Here is a 17,572-nt window from a genome sequence, read left to right on the forward strand (position 1 = left end):
CACAGAAAGACAAACATGCACACAAACATGTAGCATCTTGACACAGGACTATTTTAAACTGTCTAATTTGGGGGAGGGGGGCACAAAAACGGTTTAATTGTGCACTGTAAAGGCCTTATCGGTCACAGGCTACCTAATCAGCAGCACACAGGCTTGGGCTTGTAGTTTATATTCTGCAAATATGATGATGGCGAAACGGTGCAGATGGCACTGTAATACAGAGAGTGCCAAGTAGTATTTACCAAAGTTAAAAAAGCAAATAAGTTCTACTTCAAGTGAGGGTGGACATGCATTCCAAACCAGATGCTCAAGTTGTCAGGAAGTTGAGAAATGAAACATCTGCTCCTATTCTATTCACTTTTTTTTTTAAATCTGATGCTTCACTACTGATTTAGGACTCTTTATGATTTACATTTTATGCCTGCTCAGACAAATTCCTACACAGGAACCAGAGAGAAGGCATGACTGTAACTTGCATAAAAGTCTTCTTTATTTTTTATTTTTTTTTACTGCTAGCAAGCACAGGCTTGCAGTGTAAAAATTGTTAGCTTGAAGTAACACTTGTACACTTGCTCATAGCGAGCTGACTGATTGAATCAACAGCATCCTGTTCCTGCAAAGGGCTTGATGCCAACTGGATCAGAGACCCCCTGGGGTTAACCAGCACAAAAGACTGATTGTGCACTCCTCACTCCAGTAAAGCACCTCTTCCTTTTTTCCTTAGCACTCTGCTACTTGACATCAATCAGGGCTCTACACAGTATATTCATTGTTCTAAAGAATGCAATTAAATAAAGAGAATTTGAACTCTTTAGGTGTCCTGCTGGAGAGTCAAAAGCAGTTTAACACTTTCGGCATGCTTTAAAGGTAACAGAACACCACCTTCAAACAGTCCATCGTTATTTTCAAACCACATGTTCCTTTAAAAGCTATTAAATAGCTGTTTATGTGCATGAAAGTGGTGAACGGTGTTGTGTTTCCATTAGACAGTTCTCACCAGGCTATACAGAACTAAAGGGCCTGTAACAGGAGGTGTATAATGCTTGAAGTTGACAGATTATGTTTATATGCTCACCTGAGGGTTGTTGGCCTCAGCCAGCTTGCACTGCCGTAGGAAGAGTTTGAGGTTGCCCCAGTTCATGTAGGGCAAAAGGACCATGGGCTTCTCCCCATCCTCTGTGCAAACGTGACATATGGGCAACAGGTTCCTGAAAGAGGTAAGGTAAACCACATTTACCAAATGCAAATAAAAACAAAACCAAAACAACAACAAAAAGAAAAACTGGCCTAGGTTGTGACCAAAATAGATCACTACTCTCTCAATTGCATTACCAGCTGCAAAAACAAACCAGCATCAAATGCTTGTACAAAGCTAAAGCTGCCTTCTTTTTCATGGTTATAGACATGGGTGTGACTTTTTAAAAAGTGCAGGAGAACAGAATGTGGACTGGGGGTAAGTACAAAACCTAACTAGGCTACACACTTAGTTCTTAGTCCAAACTGCAGTAACATATACTATTTAGATACTATTTATACAGATACTATTTTGCTGTATGCTGAGCAACAGGCACTAAATGCTTTGGAGCAGGGGTGTATCTTATCCGCAAACGCAGTGGGGAGGGGTGGTTGTAGGTATTCATTCCAACAAAGCAGGAACACACATGAACAACAAATGTTTAGTGATGAAGGCCTGACTAAATGGCTAAACAGAGCTCAATTTCAGAGTTGTAATGTTTCTAGCTAGCTTAATGCCGTGTCCAACACCATCATCTACTGCAGGATTAGTTGACATCATTATTTCTGCAGAACACTAACGTTAGAGAAAATACAGTTTAGTGCAAAAGTCAGGAGACTAGTTCTCATTTATTTCTCAATTAATTTCCTGTAAAAGAGCCAAAAAGTAAAAGTTATACATTTTCAGAACATATTTTGAAGAGTACAAATAAATTAACTGACATACATATGACAGCATAAAATTAAAAGAAAATAAGTGAAGAGTTTCAAAACTGGAGCTCAAAAAATTATTAGAAGATACTCAAAGACTCCTAACCACTGTGCAATACCCAGTTAGACCACCAAAACTGTCACCATCAGATAAACTTCATTTATAAGAGAGAGGAGAAAATCAAGCTCCACTCTTGCCTCAGATGTGAAGAATTACACAGCTAGCCAAAGCATGAACAGGTCAAATCTTTCAAATGTCAAACGACAGAGCTAAACCTCAAGCCTAATTAAGGAGATGGGAAGGAAAACTAAGGAATTGACCAACCGGAGACAGTAAGGGTAGCTATCAATACGCTCCAGTGAAATGACCTTACTTCCTGTAACTGCTGGCAGTGATGAAATATGTTTCCATAAGAACACTCTGTCTTCCAAACATGACTCCATCCTGTATGATTGTCACAGTGTGATATTTATAGGGGCCTAAAGGAGCAGGGCAGGGTCTGATGTTTGACTGCAGACAGAGTCTGGCCTGACAGCACTGCTCCCAGCAAATGGAACAGGAAGCAGACCTGTGGCCATCTCCCCAGCAACCAAAGAGGCAGAGCAAGCAAACACTGCCACAAGAAATAGCAAAACGGCTGAACAGTCTATTCAGTGGAATACCCACTTACCTCATAAACATTGTACATACGTACTTTGTGCTAACCTGACGGAGACACTGATAAAAGCAGGGCTGTTTATTACAATGTTTATTACTTATCATTTTGCTGAATAACATGCTGGACAATTCTAACAGAGTTTGGTTTCTGCTGAAGGACTTCCTAATGTTACAACAGTTCACAGACAAGGAGCTCTCTACATTTCTAGGAAATACACTCTGCGTCAGATGGGAATTGAGAAACCGCTTCTAGGGGAAAAGAGGAAAAAAAAAGAAAAATAAACTGAAGCTGTGGGAGTATGAAGAGATCATAAATCTTTCTTTGGGGGAAATGTAAAAGTCAGCAGTGACCGCATGGTTACTACTGTAGGTGAGTGGTCCTCATTCTGCTGTCACGATATTTTGTCATTAGACAACCAAGCAAGACAAAAATTTCCATCATGAACGTGGAACATGCAGCTGTCAGCATTTTACTGAGAGGACACAGAGGTGACACTGAAGTTCATTTGAATTTCAAGCCAAAAAGGTCACCAGGACAAAGAGTGACTGTGGAATCAGAGTACACAAATATATTCATTGGGCTCTGGTTGGCTCAAATTTCAAGGGTCTCTCCTTGAAAGGATTTTGGCCTGCAGTCATCCTTGTATCAGTTGTTTTCCCTCCCTATTTTTATTACTACAGAGTTGGGGTATTTTCGAAACTGGACGCTGAATCTCGGCTCCAGCAGCATAGCGCGAAAGCCCTGGTTCTCAACGACCGAGAACAGACAGCAGACAGCAGGTCACATAGCCCCGAGGTCTGGCCTCGCCAGTAGCGAATGAAAAAAGAGAGATTGAGACGAACATTTGCATTTGGAGGACTTATTCGCATTTATAAGCAGCGCGGTTGGTTAAATCTGCAACGAGAGTTAAAAAAAGTTGCGAAGATGAACTCGCTTCTCTTTCGAATTTTCCCGTTCCACCTTAAATGGTGCAGCAGTTACATTCGGCGCCTAAGGCAGAATTTAAGGTGAAACGGGAAAATTAGAACGAGAAGCGACTTCAGCCTCGTAAAACAGCCGGATGCTGAGACATTTTACAAGAAACTCTTCTAGTTTTGAAGAAAGGTGTTCTGGCGGAGATGGAAGGAAAGCGGCTATAGCTAAAGCTTAAAGCAGAGCGAAGTAAATCTGCGCTCTCGTTTATATTTTTAGCCCATACTACGACATTACCACATACTGGACATTAAATGCTGCGGCTTCCAAGGTGGTTTGACTTTGTTGAAAGGACAAAATGGCTCTTATTAACATGTGTGTTGTGACTCCTGACCTAACCTGGCTTTAATGCAGAGGGAGCCGGTCGGATTTCTCACTCATCCACTTGTGTTTTTGTTATGTGCCGCCACAGACTGTCCGGGCGCTGCACTTACCCACTTCCAAATTCCGCCTTTTGCGTTCCGTCAACATTACATTATAAATTAAATATTTAGAAAATCGATTTTTGACATTTGTGAATCGATTCAGAATCGTTCATGTCCGCATCGCGATGCATCTAAGAATCAAGTTTTTCCCGCACCCCTACTGTTGACCACATTTTCTTAATATTGATGTTAAGGTCATTTTCAGACAGAACTGTTCATGCTACATCTAGTTTCAACTCAGAATTTTGTTGTTCTACAGTCAGGTTCAGATTTAAAGCCTGGTGCTGTGGGTTGGATCAGATTAGACTTTGGCAGAATGCTACATTCGGGTTCGGACCTAAATTTCAGACCTGATTAAAGCTCTAAAGTCTACACAACTTCATTGTACTTGGTTGAGTTAATTGGTTGTACTTGTTTTGAGAAGGAAAAACAGAACTGTTGCTGAGAAGCACTGTGCGAGGTTATTATCACTAACTGTGGGTGTCCCTGAGGGCTTCAGAATGTATGGAGGAAATGAAGGAATGAAATGTTGAATGAATGCAACTCACCTGTTATCAAGGCCTGGCAGCTTATGAACAAATTAACATGCATGAGTAAATGAATGGACAGCTGACTAGATGTAAGGCCACTGTGGTACAAGCCTTAAATGGGGTATTGTGGGCTAAACTATCATTTAGTATGCTGTCATGGTAGGCAGCATTTTATAGAACAGCACTGTCTCCCTCAGTTTCATCACTTCGACAGATTTCCCAATTTCATTACATCAGTGCTCTCTCACTACAATACCCAGCATGCACTTTGCAAATACATTATAATATCATTGGGAATCCCTGTAGTGTCAACCAATCTAGTCACTGATCTGTATGCTACTTAAGACGACCAAGCTGGCATTTGAATAACCCTTCTTTAAGATAAGTTTTACACCCTCCCAGCCAGAGAAAAGAAGCCAAACTAAGGTAAGGGATCTAAATAGCCAAGTACCTTGCAAACTTCAGTTTTTATCTCTTTTTCTGTCCTGCTTATCTGATGCTTATCTGCCATTTGAGTATTCCATTCTCTCTATACTAATGATTATTTGAAGACAGTTACCACAGTTATATTGCTAAGATACATGGCTTCCAAGCAGTAACGTCAGCTATCTGCCTTCCTTCTGAATTGACCAGCTTACTAACTAACTGAATAAATAAAAACTTCAAGATTCTTTAGAAGGACGTTTTACTAAATACAAGTAAACATTTACTTGTGCAGCAATGGTAATATTCATTTCAGACAGCATCACTAGAACATTCTGGCTTTTAAAGGCATGAAATCTTGGAAACGCTGCATTATTTATGTAGAACTTCAAAGTAACTATAGAGAATGTAGGTGCAGCCCAATACTGAAACATTCACTGCATATTTGTAATGTTGCTTGTAGACTGTTTGGTATATTTTCTGATATAGAATAGGATTTCATAAGATCAGTTATGAACCACTGTCAAGGTGGCATCATTCACATTTGAAGCCTTTACCAGCCTGACACAAACACACAGGGCATTTAATCTCACTGTACTACTGTTCCATAAGTGATCAACAATGAAGTAGCCTTCATGAAATGACCCCATAAAATATATAGGCAATAATGGTAGAAGAGTAGAGACTGCGTTAGGAATTTGGTGGGACGGCCAGATGAGGATGAAGAATGACACTACTGTGGTTAAGACCTCATGATTCAAACAAACAAAATAAAGAACAAAGGACCACTATGATGATTCACCTGTGATGAAGGCCTCGCAGCTTACAGCTCTCCGTCAGCATCATCGTCACCTGCACCTCGGAGGCATGATCTGCCAAAGCAAATACAAGAACCAACATGGGGACGAGAGACTTGGTTATCTAAATCGTTAGTCATAATAAAAGGTGTTTTGAAAAGACATGTTCTGTGAATCCATTTATCCAACTGCCCTTTGGGTGAGTTTTAAAGGCAAATGTTCCTGTGAACACAGTCACTTAGTTTAGAGACAGGGAGTTTGTAGAGCCAAGCAGAAGGAGACAGACAGGAATGTCACTACACACAATCACATGTGAACCTCCTCAAAGACATGCTCCAGTGCTCTGCAGTAATACATGCCTGTTACAAAGGCCAATCTATCTTGTGCTGGGTGAGAATGCAACTGACAGCAGGTCCAAACAGAGGCATTCGGTTTGACCTCAATGCTCTAAATGAAGCAGATCACTGTTGTCAGACTGCCTCTACTCTTCTCCTGCTCTTTTTCCTGCTCCTGCTCTGAGCCCCTCTTTCCCTGAGCTAAGAAGACATTAGAGAGGTATAACGTGTTGGTATATATAAAAAAAAAACAAAAAACAGAGCAGTCTGCCCCTTGGTTCCTCTAAAGGATGCTTTAGGGCTGTCTCTACTGATTAAATTAGTACTTGAGTAATGAACCTATTACGTTGGCGTTTATTAATCACGCAATTAGTTTTTCAACTTTTTAAACTCCATGGAACCACTAGCCGTTCCAGACTTGTATTCCTCATTCCTAACTTAACAATAACTCTGCCAGTTTGCATTGTTTTCCGCATAATTCTGATGAATAATCCTTAGAGTGTAATAAAAGTCTCAGAGATTATGGTAAAACAGCAAAAAAGTCATTCTACAAGCGAAATTGTGACACATGGCAATAGTGATTCATGAGCTTTCATTCAGAGACATATCACAGAAACACAGAAGTTGGTGTAAACAGAAAATATCACGGATTTTTTTTTTCGTCCACACTGTAACTGCCCTCTTGGTCTCTCAGCCTCCTTCAACCCATTTTGTCCAGACTCACAGAGCTGGCTGGGAGAATGTGCTACAGTCAAGTTCACAGAGGCCTGAGTTTATCTCAAAATGCAGCTTTTGGCAGCTGCTTGGTGCTTATGGGTAATCCACATTGTTTCCTACCCTATGGGTATGGCTGGGGGGAAGTTGAAGGGCTTGGCGCAGTTGAGAATGGCATGGGCACATTGTTCAGCAGCTGGCACCAGACCCGGACAGGGTAAAACAGGGCAGGAGGGCAACAACATCTCATATGAGTGCCTGGCAGCATCCTTTGCCAAGCAACCAGTGACAAAACATGAAGCAGAAACGAGAAAGGGGAAAAAATCCTCCAAGTCCTATTTAAATCCCAGATTCCCACTGAAATCTGTTTTTAGTCTGCATTACTTGTCTGGTCTGTTAAAAAACTTCCTATTACTGGAAGCAGTAGCATCCCAAACCCATATTTCTGAAGATTTATGAGCATAATGTTAAATGTCTTGAAGATCAGTACTTTTCTTTTATCATTGTAACCCTGAGTTAAAATCAGTGATGCACCAATCCAGCCTTCTCTCTCTCTATAAGGTTTCCGATAATTGAACTCAGGATAACGGTCAAAATTGAGTAATGAGACGATTCTTCAACATTTCATTCAATGTGCTGTTACAACTGAAGAGTTAATTCCAAAACATGATAATAAAGGATTTATTAAGGATTATTTTTAAATGAGGACAACTGGACAAGTATTTCATATTCATACTATATGTATACCATATTCTTCTAATTTATTTTAGAGGTATGAAGACTAATTGAACACTGTAGACATCTTAATTACCTCCTTATTATCTCTAGATCACTCAAAAATCTGACAATTTTAATGTTTTGGCCTACAATAATAGCCTACAGAAATTGTTAAAAATGTGGAAGCTTGATATAGTTAATTGCTAGTGAAGCTGGTATGAAGCACAACAGAGTTAGAAAAGCACAGGGCTTTTATTGTGACACGCTGGTTCACATTTTGTTAAGAGGGGCTTTTATTGTGACGCATTGCTGCTCTATGTAGAGAAAGGTGGCATATTTCACATTTACAAAGAAACACTCATTTCATCTTCTTAGATTAGCCCAAGCCAGCTCAATCTTCATTACAATTTTCCACGCCCAGAAACAAACACCTTAATGCAACTTCACCGAAACAGCCGTTACTATGGTTATGCTTCATGTATTTCTTTTTAGAGGACGAGCTAGACAAATGTGGGCAGCCTAACAAGAGAAATCATTACATTGCCCACACTGTGCCTCTGATGAGAATAATCTAGCTAACAGCTATTCAACATTTACTTACTATTTTGAAAAAAGAATGAAGCAAAGGAGATTCACACAGATTAAATGTCTTTATGAAGTAGGCTTCTCTGTTTTGGAACTCAGTTTGCACCCCTAAGGTACCTTTCTTTGCTTGATCAGCTTCCACAAAAAACAAGCACAGAAATTATTATTATTTTTTTTTTTACTGTTTTCTGTAAATTTTCCTTTACTGAAAGCGCCCATTGTTTGTCCTCCAAGTTTAAAATACTATTTTGCACAGCTCATTTGATGCCACTTGAAAGGAGTCTTAATCTTCCGGAGAGGTAGAGGACAGCTGGTGTTTGTTGAATGAGCCGAATGGTTGAGTGTTCTTTTGCACATGCGGGTGATGTCAGACATATGTCACATTAAAAGGATAACATGAATGTCCAAACAACGAAACTCGATTTGAGCACTAAGTTGGAATTGGGCCTCTTTTGCCCTCAGTCTGAAGAAAGTCTAAGAAACACTACTGATAGTGGATGGGTCACGTCTGGCTAATACTCGATCCGTTGATTGTGGTCAGTATCGGTGCCAGTACCTATATAGTCTATCAGATCAGTGCATCACTAGTTAAAATGGGCAGATGTGATGGGTGTTTCTTTTTGTAGTGTCAAGTTAAAACATTACAGCACTAGTAACAGGGAATGTGAACAGCAACTGTACCTTTGACAGTTTTCACAAACACTTGCTTCTCTTTACTTGGGTCCTTCTCGTCAAGCAGGACACCATGGAATATGCGTCCAAATGTTCCTGTGAATACAAACAAACAGTCACTTAGTTTAGAGACAGGGAGTTTGTAGAGCCAAGCAGAAGGAGACAGACAGGAATGTCACTACACACAATCACATGTGAACCTCCTCAAAGACATGCTCCAGTGCTCTGCAGTAATACATGCCTGTTACAAAGGCCAATCTATCTTGTGCTGGGTGAGAATGCAACTGACAGCAGGTCCAAACAGAGGCATTCGGTTTGACCTCAATGCTCTAAATGAAGCAGATCACTGTTGTCAGACAGATTTAACAGTGTTCTGAAAGCAATCTGCCTCTACTCTTCTCCTGCTCTTTTTCCTGCTCCTGCTCTGAGCCCCTCTTTCCCTGAGCTAGAAAGACATTAGAGAGGTATAATGTGTTGGTATAAAAAAACCACAGAGCAGTCTGCCCCTTGGTTCCTCTAAAGGATGCTGAGGTTTAGGGCTGTCACTACTGATTAAATTAGTACTTGAGTAGTGAACCTATTACGTTGGCGATTAATCACGTAATTAGTTTTTCAACTTTTTAAACTCCATTGAACCACTAGCAGTTCCAGACTTGCATTCCTCATTCCTAAATTAACAATAACTCCACCAGTTTGCATTGTTTTCCACATAATTCTGAATAATAATCCTTTGGGTGTAATAAAAGTCTCAGAGATTATGGAGGTTCAAAGGGCAACAAAAATGGACTTAACAAACTCTTTCAAAGCTTTTCAAACATTCCAAAATACTTGGGAAAAAATTTACTAGGAAGCCCTAAAAAAGTGCATATAAACGGGTGAATCAGACTTTCTGATTGTAAAATAAATAAATTAAAAAATGCAACATCATGAAAATTGGCAAACATTCACTGCAGATTCACTGAGGTTAAATGCCAACATGGCTATGGTCAACTTCTCTTTCTTTAATCTTTTTGTCTCAAATTGTTGGTCCTTCCTCTCACCAGCAGGCTTGTTTGGACATGCTGGTTATCTTACATCAGTTTGTTGATGTACAAACCCACATCAACCCCTCTATTACCACATAATATTACTCTACTCTAATGGTCTATCGTGCTCTCTGGTTACAAACACCTTTATAAATAAATGATAGTGCATAAAAAAACTTGGCAAAAATTGGCCTCGTGCACAAGATGCGAAAACACCATTATAAATGAGCTATGTAATATGCACCTGGGGCTTAATAATATAAGGCTGCTCTCCATCTCATCATCGAATATAAAAATCCTGCAAAATAATGAACCATCACAAAAATATTTGATTACCAAGTGATCACCAAGTAGGAGGCCCTTACAAGCAATATAATTGTCTCCCCAAACATCCAATGAAATGTTTTTTTTTCACAGTTTGATTACATTTTGTGAGCCTCAAAGCAAAAGCAAGTGTTTGCTTAATTTTAGTTTTTACAGATTAAAAACCATTATGAATGCCTGGATCGCACATCAATGTCATGCCTGGAAGCACATTATATAAACAAGCCTATAGAAAAAAGAAATGAAACAAGCCTGAGCTTTAAGGACTCGCCAAGATTTGCTGTAAAGAGGCTGACGCAAATGCATGACTTATGCTTTTCAAGTTGAGACTGTAAGAGGCTGGACAGATGGCTGAAAAACATTGTGCAAGCATACAGGTTTTTATGGCTGGTATGACTGATGGCAACTGCGTAAACTGAACTAGAGTTGTGCTCAGTCAAGGCCAAACAGTGTGGTTTCAACCTGGAGCTCATCTACGTGCTGGAATAGGGATTCCTCCTGCAGTGCAGTTCAAACACGATAAACACTGAGCTTAAGACAAACCTTTTCCCTGATCCTTAGATATAGTTTGGCTCAGTCGTCTATTGACGTACATGAATGGTGTGATGCAATTCTGTCAGGACTGAATGTGCCAAGACATTTCAGCAAAAACTGTTACGATAAAGGGAGAGAACAATTTCTTGCTGTCAGAGGCTAACTGCAATTCTAAGAAAAGGGCCACAGAAAATTCTTCTAAAAAAGGAAATTTACATGCGTCAAGAAATGTACACAAAAATGTCATGACTTTATAAAAATAACAGGAAAAACCACTGAGAATCTACCTTATCAGGAGCACTTATTTGCAAATTTGTCCGTTCATCATGAAATTTAGAGATAATGTAAAGGCCAACTGGAATTTTTAACAAAAAAATTATAAATAAAAAAATAAAAACAAGAAATTGGAGATACAAGGTTTTTGCTGCAAAAGCAATGACATTTAGAACACATATGGGCATATTAACAAAACATATGTATTTACATATATAATATATATAAATAATTATATATTTCAAATAGTACTAAAGCTGCTAGTGCACTGTTGCTGTGACTTATGACTGTAGCCCTCTTATATAAGGAGTTTCAATGGCACTCTGCAATTTGTTAACTCTACATTCAGATGATGAAAATAAATGTTACTGAATTACTGATAGTAATTAACACATTCAAAGGGTAATTTTGTCTGCTCATAATATAGCAAAATGCCCTCTTTTTTAATACAAAAAATCTTCCTTAGTGTCAAAATTGAGCAAATAAACAAATGTGACTGTCAAACAATTAAAGCAATTAATCATGTTTTTCATGTAGTTAATCGTGATTAATTGCTTTAATTTTTTGACAATATCTATATGGGACACATTACATATACGTATTACGTGAGCATGTGTAGCAGAGCCCGTCAAACAAAACTCACCTTCATGCAAGACGTCTCTGAGCGTGACTCTCTCCCTAGAGATGGCGATGTCTTTGACCTTTGCCTTAGCCTCTAGCAGGGTTACACTTCTTAAGTCATTCTTCTCTATCCGCAGTGAGGGGTAGCCTAAAGCACACAAAAGACAAAAACATTATAAAACAGCTCTACATCCAAGTAATCATAATTAAGGAAGAAATGAATGCCAAACATAAACAAAACTTAAACAAGGGAAAATTACTTATGCACACCAACTGCGTGAAACATTGGCTTTGCCAAAACCAAGCCTTAAACTATGGCTTTTGCACAATGTGTTTTTAAGCATAACTGATTTTATCGCTCAGTTCATTTAGAGCTAATTGTATTAAGTGTTTACAGAGGACTCAAGTGCACATTGTGTTTTGCTGCAATGTAATTTCACATGCTTGAGACCCTCCCAAAGACAACAGAGAAACATGAAGTGAACAAAAGATAAAGCATGCCTGGTTCTGTAATGTTTGTGCGAGTTGGAGTGTTCTCCATGTCTCCTCATTTTCTAGTAAATCGTTTATTCTTTCTCTTATCTTATTCTTATGTGTATCATTTGGTTATAACAAACATATAAAAAGGAGAAAGCAATTATTTTCACTTTTTTTTTATTGTTAACAGTGTCTTGCAGTTCGCAGAAGACTATTCAAACTACTCAGTTATTATTACGATAAATACCAGATGACCTTTTAGGAGCCGTTCATGCAGAAATACCTATCAGTCCAAAGCGTTCGCTCTGTACTGAACTTGTACGGCTGCTACAGGATGCCAGCACAACACAAAGATCAGTGCTATGCCAAATGCTAAGCTTTTTAACCATGCTTGTTAGCTCTATATTGCAGTAAAGAGGACAGGGTACAGAGCAGTGGTCTCAGTCCCAGCGTCATGGAGCCACCGATTTATATAAGGAGCACTAAAGACAAGTGGTGAGTGAAAAGGAGATCCTGGATGGGTAAATTCAACAAACAAAAAAATAAATAAATATGCTAAACAAAAACTGACCATTACAGAGCTTCGCCAAAATGAAATTCATAAATGAAACCTGAATTTTTCAACCATCATCCTTTTAACATTACTGCAGTAGCTCAGATCATTACAATGGCATTTCTATCAATCTGAAGGAATGCAGTTTTTATATGTAAACAACACAATGCATGGGTGGGTGCAACACCTCCATGCGAACATTATATATGTTGGTAATAATGCACAAAACGCAGTGTGTGGTACTGCAAGACAGCGGGCGGAATCATGGTGACTGCTTACATAAGCATTAGTAACATTTAAAGTTGTTAGTCAATATGAGAGATTGGTGAGTGTTCTGACAGCACATAAGGAAAATGTCAGGGATAGGAATGTGATAAAGCACTCAAAAGACTGAGCCAGTGAGCAATTTACCAGATGGAACACAGTAATTGCACCCTTTCATGATTAACAAATTATAGATGTCAAAATTGTGACTGAGTAATATACGTTTCACTGAGCAGGCCTGCATTAACAACAAATATCTATACACTTTCAGTTAAATAGCACCACAGAGAAGTGTTAATGCTTTATGCTTCTCAACAGGAGCACCCCAGCACCCCGGAAACATCATCAAGAGCTTGTGGCCTGAGTAGGCATTTGTGATTTTTTTTCCCTTCCTTTTAACAAACCAACAGGCCTGTTTAAATTCTCACACATCCACAAATTTCCACCATTTATACCAAAACAACTACATTTCACCCTCCTATACAAGATCCAGCGCCTGTTTGGCGGACTTACTGCAACAAAGGAATCTGTCAGAATCTGTCAGCTCTATCACCTGTGTATTATAGTACGTCGCTGCTAACATAATGACAAGTGACAATTTCCCTCTAGAACTCTGAACTTTACTTCATAGTCTGCCATGATGACTGGGTTACTAAAATATAGCTTTACTGTCATTGGCAGCGCTGATGATAAAAAAGAAAACAAATTAAAGTTCAGAATTGAGTGGAAGACAGAATTTGTGTGGCTGGAGGTTTTGAGAAGAATGTGATGTTCTACTGAGCATGTGGTCAGTTACCACGACAGGCAGATGCCACAAGTTAATTCTTTACTGGGAGTGTTAATTTAGAAAACACTTTATTCAAAAGTACAGCCAAGCGCTGTTAATGATCTTCAGTGATCCCAATAACAAGCCAGCAGGGCCGACTGATCAAAAAACGATGAGGATCAAGGTGGGTCTTCAGTCTGGCCGGTTATAAAATGAAAAATGAGGATCCCTTTACATCAATTCCTGGTTCGACTGGCATAATGAAAAATGGAGTGGATGTGGGGACCCAAGAGAAAAAGCAACACCTGACAGTTTTGACACTGAGGCATGCTTCAGTACAATCTAAATATTTCTGTAATTCTAAATTCTGGCCACAAGATTCATTGGCTTGGTGGTCTGAGCGGTCAGTGTAAATTTTTACATCTGTCTAGCCCCGCTTCTCAAGACATGCAGTTCTACTGCACACACTGCTTCCTCCTCACTATTAAACCTCTGTTCAAACTCTGAAGCCTGAGGGCTCCTCCAAGTGGTGAAACTCAAAACATGTTTCCAAGCACTTAATAACTTATGCATTCAACCCCACAACATATATGCAAACAAAAAAAAATGGCAGTATATATACTTTAGCACCGGTGTATTACACAAACAATGCATATGTTACATTAACAAAGAATAATGTAGGAGACATGGAGTAATGTTCATGACTAGAGGTTTACTCTGGCTCTGTTTAAAACTCACTTTCTATCATCATATTAGGGATGAGCGATGTGTCAATATTGCCATAAAGTACGTCACAATAAGTTTTTCAAAGCATATTGTGGATACAGTCTGGTCAACTGCATGTTTTTTTAAAAAGTGGATAATTAGTGCTGCTTAACTTTAGTTAGATTTAGTGCAGTGTGTGAAATGTTAATAATGAAACAGGTCACTGTATTAATTTTTTGCAGGTTTTATATGCAGCACTGTTGATGCATTTTCTCTGTTCCAACTTAAAAATCAGAAAAACTATATATTGTGATAGTGAAAATATCTTCAGGTACCGTATTATATTTTTGCCACATCACGCACGCCTAAGTCATATAGCATAAAATCAGCAGGTCCACCAGAAACAAAGCATCAAGGCCAGAAAAAGACACAAAACAAGCCATGCATGCAAATTCTATCCTTAGTTGAGTGGTGTAGGTACCAGCTGTTGGCATTTTTAGTCATGCTGTAACATGCCATTCAACAAAGCTGTGTCTAGCCATTAGCTATATCTTGCTCTACACTTTCAGCTGTGGACAGTCCATTCTCCTTTCTCTCCTTTGACTATGCACTACACAGCATAAGGCAAACAACATTTTGAAACAGTACAACACTCATTTCCAGCAGTATCAATAATATTCATAACAAATGTGCTTGCCTGCTTGCGCTTTCTTTTGACATAGGCTTCCGTAACGCACTGCCAGTGGTGCGGTTTGTTATGCTAAATGGCAGCTGCAGTGAGCTCACAGCCTTTGCGACCAGTCGACAAAGAAAACAGCAAGAGTGCATCAAGAGTGCAGCAAGACATACTTTGTCTTCAACGTAAATAAGGATGGAAAGTCTGTTCTGATGACTGTGCTACCTTGTTGAAATATCCTACCATAGCACGTATTTATAGATAGATGCCTACAGAAAACTACATATTTTGATAGCTTAATTCACCTTATCAAAAATACTGCCAGCATTAAAAATCAATCATATTGCCAGCATTAGAAAAGTCAATAAGATATCAGCATTTTATTCGCCAGCATCTTGTTGGAATTTTCCCGTTCCACCTTAAATGATGCAGTAGTTACAATCTGGCGCCTCAGGTTCTATAATAAAAACAACAACCGTTGCATCATTTTAGGTAGTACGATAAAATTCAGACAAGGAGCGGGCGAATAGGAAGACAACTTCAGCCCCGTATTAAAATTTCAGGTATGATAGTTTGACTGTTTAAATGTCCTTATCAGAAAACCTTACCAGCATGACTAGCACGCAGACCTGTAAAGACGAGTTCCAATAGGTTGGTGATTGCTTCTGTTGCCATTATCACTGAAACGTTTAACAAGGTGTCTCATCAAATTATCGTCCTGATAAATGTTTATTATCTTATTCTTGAGCTAAGAGCCATAAGGGCTAACAACAGCTAAGCTAACTTGAAGTTACCTTAAAGCAACCAATTATGGCCTCACAATAGCTGTATTTCTATTTGTCTCTCATGCTGCTCTATCTGCACTGCTTGTGTGAACATGAGCCTCACTTTAAAACAGAGATCTAAACAAAAGACCCTCAATTTTCTGCCTTTGGGACCTGAAATGGTATTGAGTTTCAATATTTCAAAGTACCGTATTGATGTTGAAATTTTCAGTATAGTGATAACACTAATTGAAAGATTTATTTTTTAATTGGTATCTTAATTTACTTAATGACTGGATAGATCTTTTCAGATCATTCAATACACAGTTTTATAAGCCTATATTGTCAATCAGGTCAAGCTATAAGAAGATGTAGGAAGTATTCTGAACGCTTGTGCCTGTATATCTTGTGGATCTGTACTTTCCTCATGTTCAATCTTCGGTTGGAAATTGGTTTGAGTTTAATTAGACACTGTTCCTTTTTGGCGAGCCTAATCTCACTAACCGCTTATACTTATCAACTATAGGCTAATTACAACCACAGAGCTGCTTCTCAACCATTTAAACTTCAAGCATTTGTATGTAGGCCTGTGTTTCACTTCCTCATTGATATTCCTTATAAACTATGTCACTTATAAGTTTTATAGTAGTTAGTGAATAATAAGTCTTAGCATTAATAATCAAATATTATGTTTGTAGTTTATAGGGTTAAGCCCTTAAACTATTATGTACTAATACGACTGACTACGCTAAATGTATAGAAGGGAGGCGCTTAAGGATTCTGCATATTATGAATCTGGGCAAACCCATATAAACTGCGGGTCTAATATTTAACAATAGTTTTGTAAAAATCATTAAAAACAGTAATAAGTAATAACTGATACTTTTGCAGGCATGATTAGCACATATTGCATGCGTGTGTGTGTGTGTTGACAACTAGGTTAGAACAACAGGAACAAGAGTGTTAGTATGAGGTGTGTCGGAGACTGACTGTGCGATCATCTTTGCTCTCTCATTCCTTATAGGAGCAGAGCTGGACTTACTTTTGCTTTCTTGGGAGGGGACGCCAGGGTGGGGGAAGGAGGCGGCTGAGAGCGGCAGCATGGGAGCAGAGCCAGCATGAACGTCTGATGGAGGGATGGAGGGAGGGAAGAAGGGAACAGGGAAGGAAAGGGTCAGAGGAACAGAGGGAGAGAGGTAGATAAAGGATGGGTAATTATGGCAGGTGGATGGAGTCTATACTAACAACACATAAGTGCAAAAGCCACTGGGAAGGGAAAAAAGGGACAGGAAGGAGAAACAGACAAACACAACACAATCAGGAGGTCCTGCACTAAACACCTAGGGCCACTAGGTGGCAACAATTTGATAAAAATGCAAACATTCAGATTAGGAAAGGCCAATTCTGCAGTGAGCACTGTTCATGACTCATCTAAAACATCCGTCTCCATCGATGTACATGTTTTCCTCTAAAGAGAGGGCTGAAAAATTATCACAGTTTTCATCACAAGTGGATAGTAGTTTTCTGTATGCTGTATCTTCTCTAAAATGAACCTTCAACACTCAGTGATCCTTCACAGATTCCTAACTGAAGAAATCAGTAAGCATATCAGATGCTTTTCCACTTTGCCACTTACAAATACAAACTCTAATTTTAGCCCAATCAGGCCAATTTGAGGCAACGGGGAAACGTAACCACCAAGAAAACATCTCACTTCTCCTCACAGAGCTAAAATAACACTTCCTGTTGGTTCTGTCCAATTTCGGCAACTTCTTAGCAGGGTAAGAGGGTGGAGGTCACCAAGTTAAATGAGGCTT

At 39.1% G+C, this 17,572-nt stretch overlaps 1 protein-coding gene across 3 annotated transcripts in view; it reads right to left on the reverse strand.

Annotated features, from left to right (window-relative positions):
- ryk (receptor like tyrosine kinase) overlaps nt 1-17,572 on the reverse strand; it is a 62,383-nt gene that overhangs the window by 9,244 nt on the left and 35,567 nt on the right. For 2 of the 3 annotated variants that reach the window (XM_036570391.1, XM_036570389.1), the window contains exons 8-12: nt 16,798-16,881; nt 11,573-11,698; nt 8,783-8,869; nt 5,756-5,825; nt 1,076-1,208 (exon numbers count right to left, since the gene is read on the reverse strand). In XM_036570391.1, coding sequence (XP_036426284.1) covers nt 1,076-1,208; nt 5,756-5,825; nt 8,783-8,869; nt 11,573-11,698; nt 16,798-16,881 — 500 coding nt within the window. The remainder of the gene's footprint in view (nt 1-1,075; nt 1,209-5,755; nt 5,826-8,782; nt 8,870-11,572; nt 11,699-16,797; nt 16,882-17,572) is intronic. The other variant, XM_036570392.1, reaches the window with a different exon arrangement.

Source organism: Colossoma macropomum, unplaced genomic scaffold (assembly GCF_904425465.1).
Source record: "Colossoma macropomum unplaced genomic scaffold, Colossoma_macropomum, whole genome shotgun sequence".
NCBI classification, from domain to species: domain Eukaryota; kingdom Metazoa; phylum Chordata; class Actinopteri; order Characiformes; family Serrasalmidae; genus Colossoma; species Colossoma macropomum.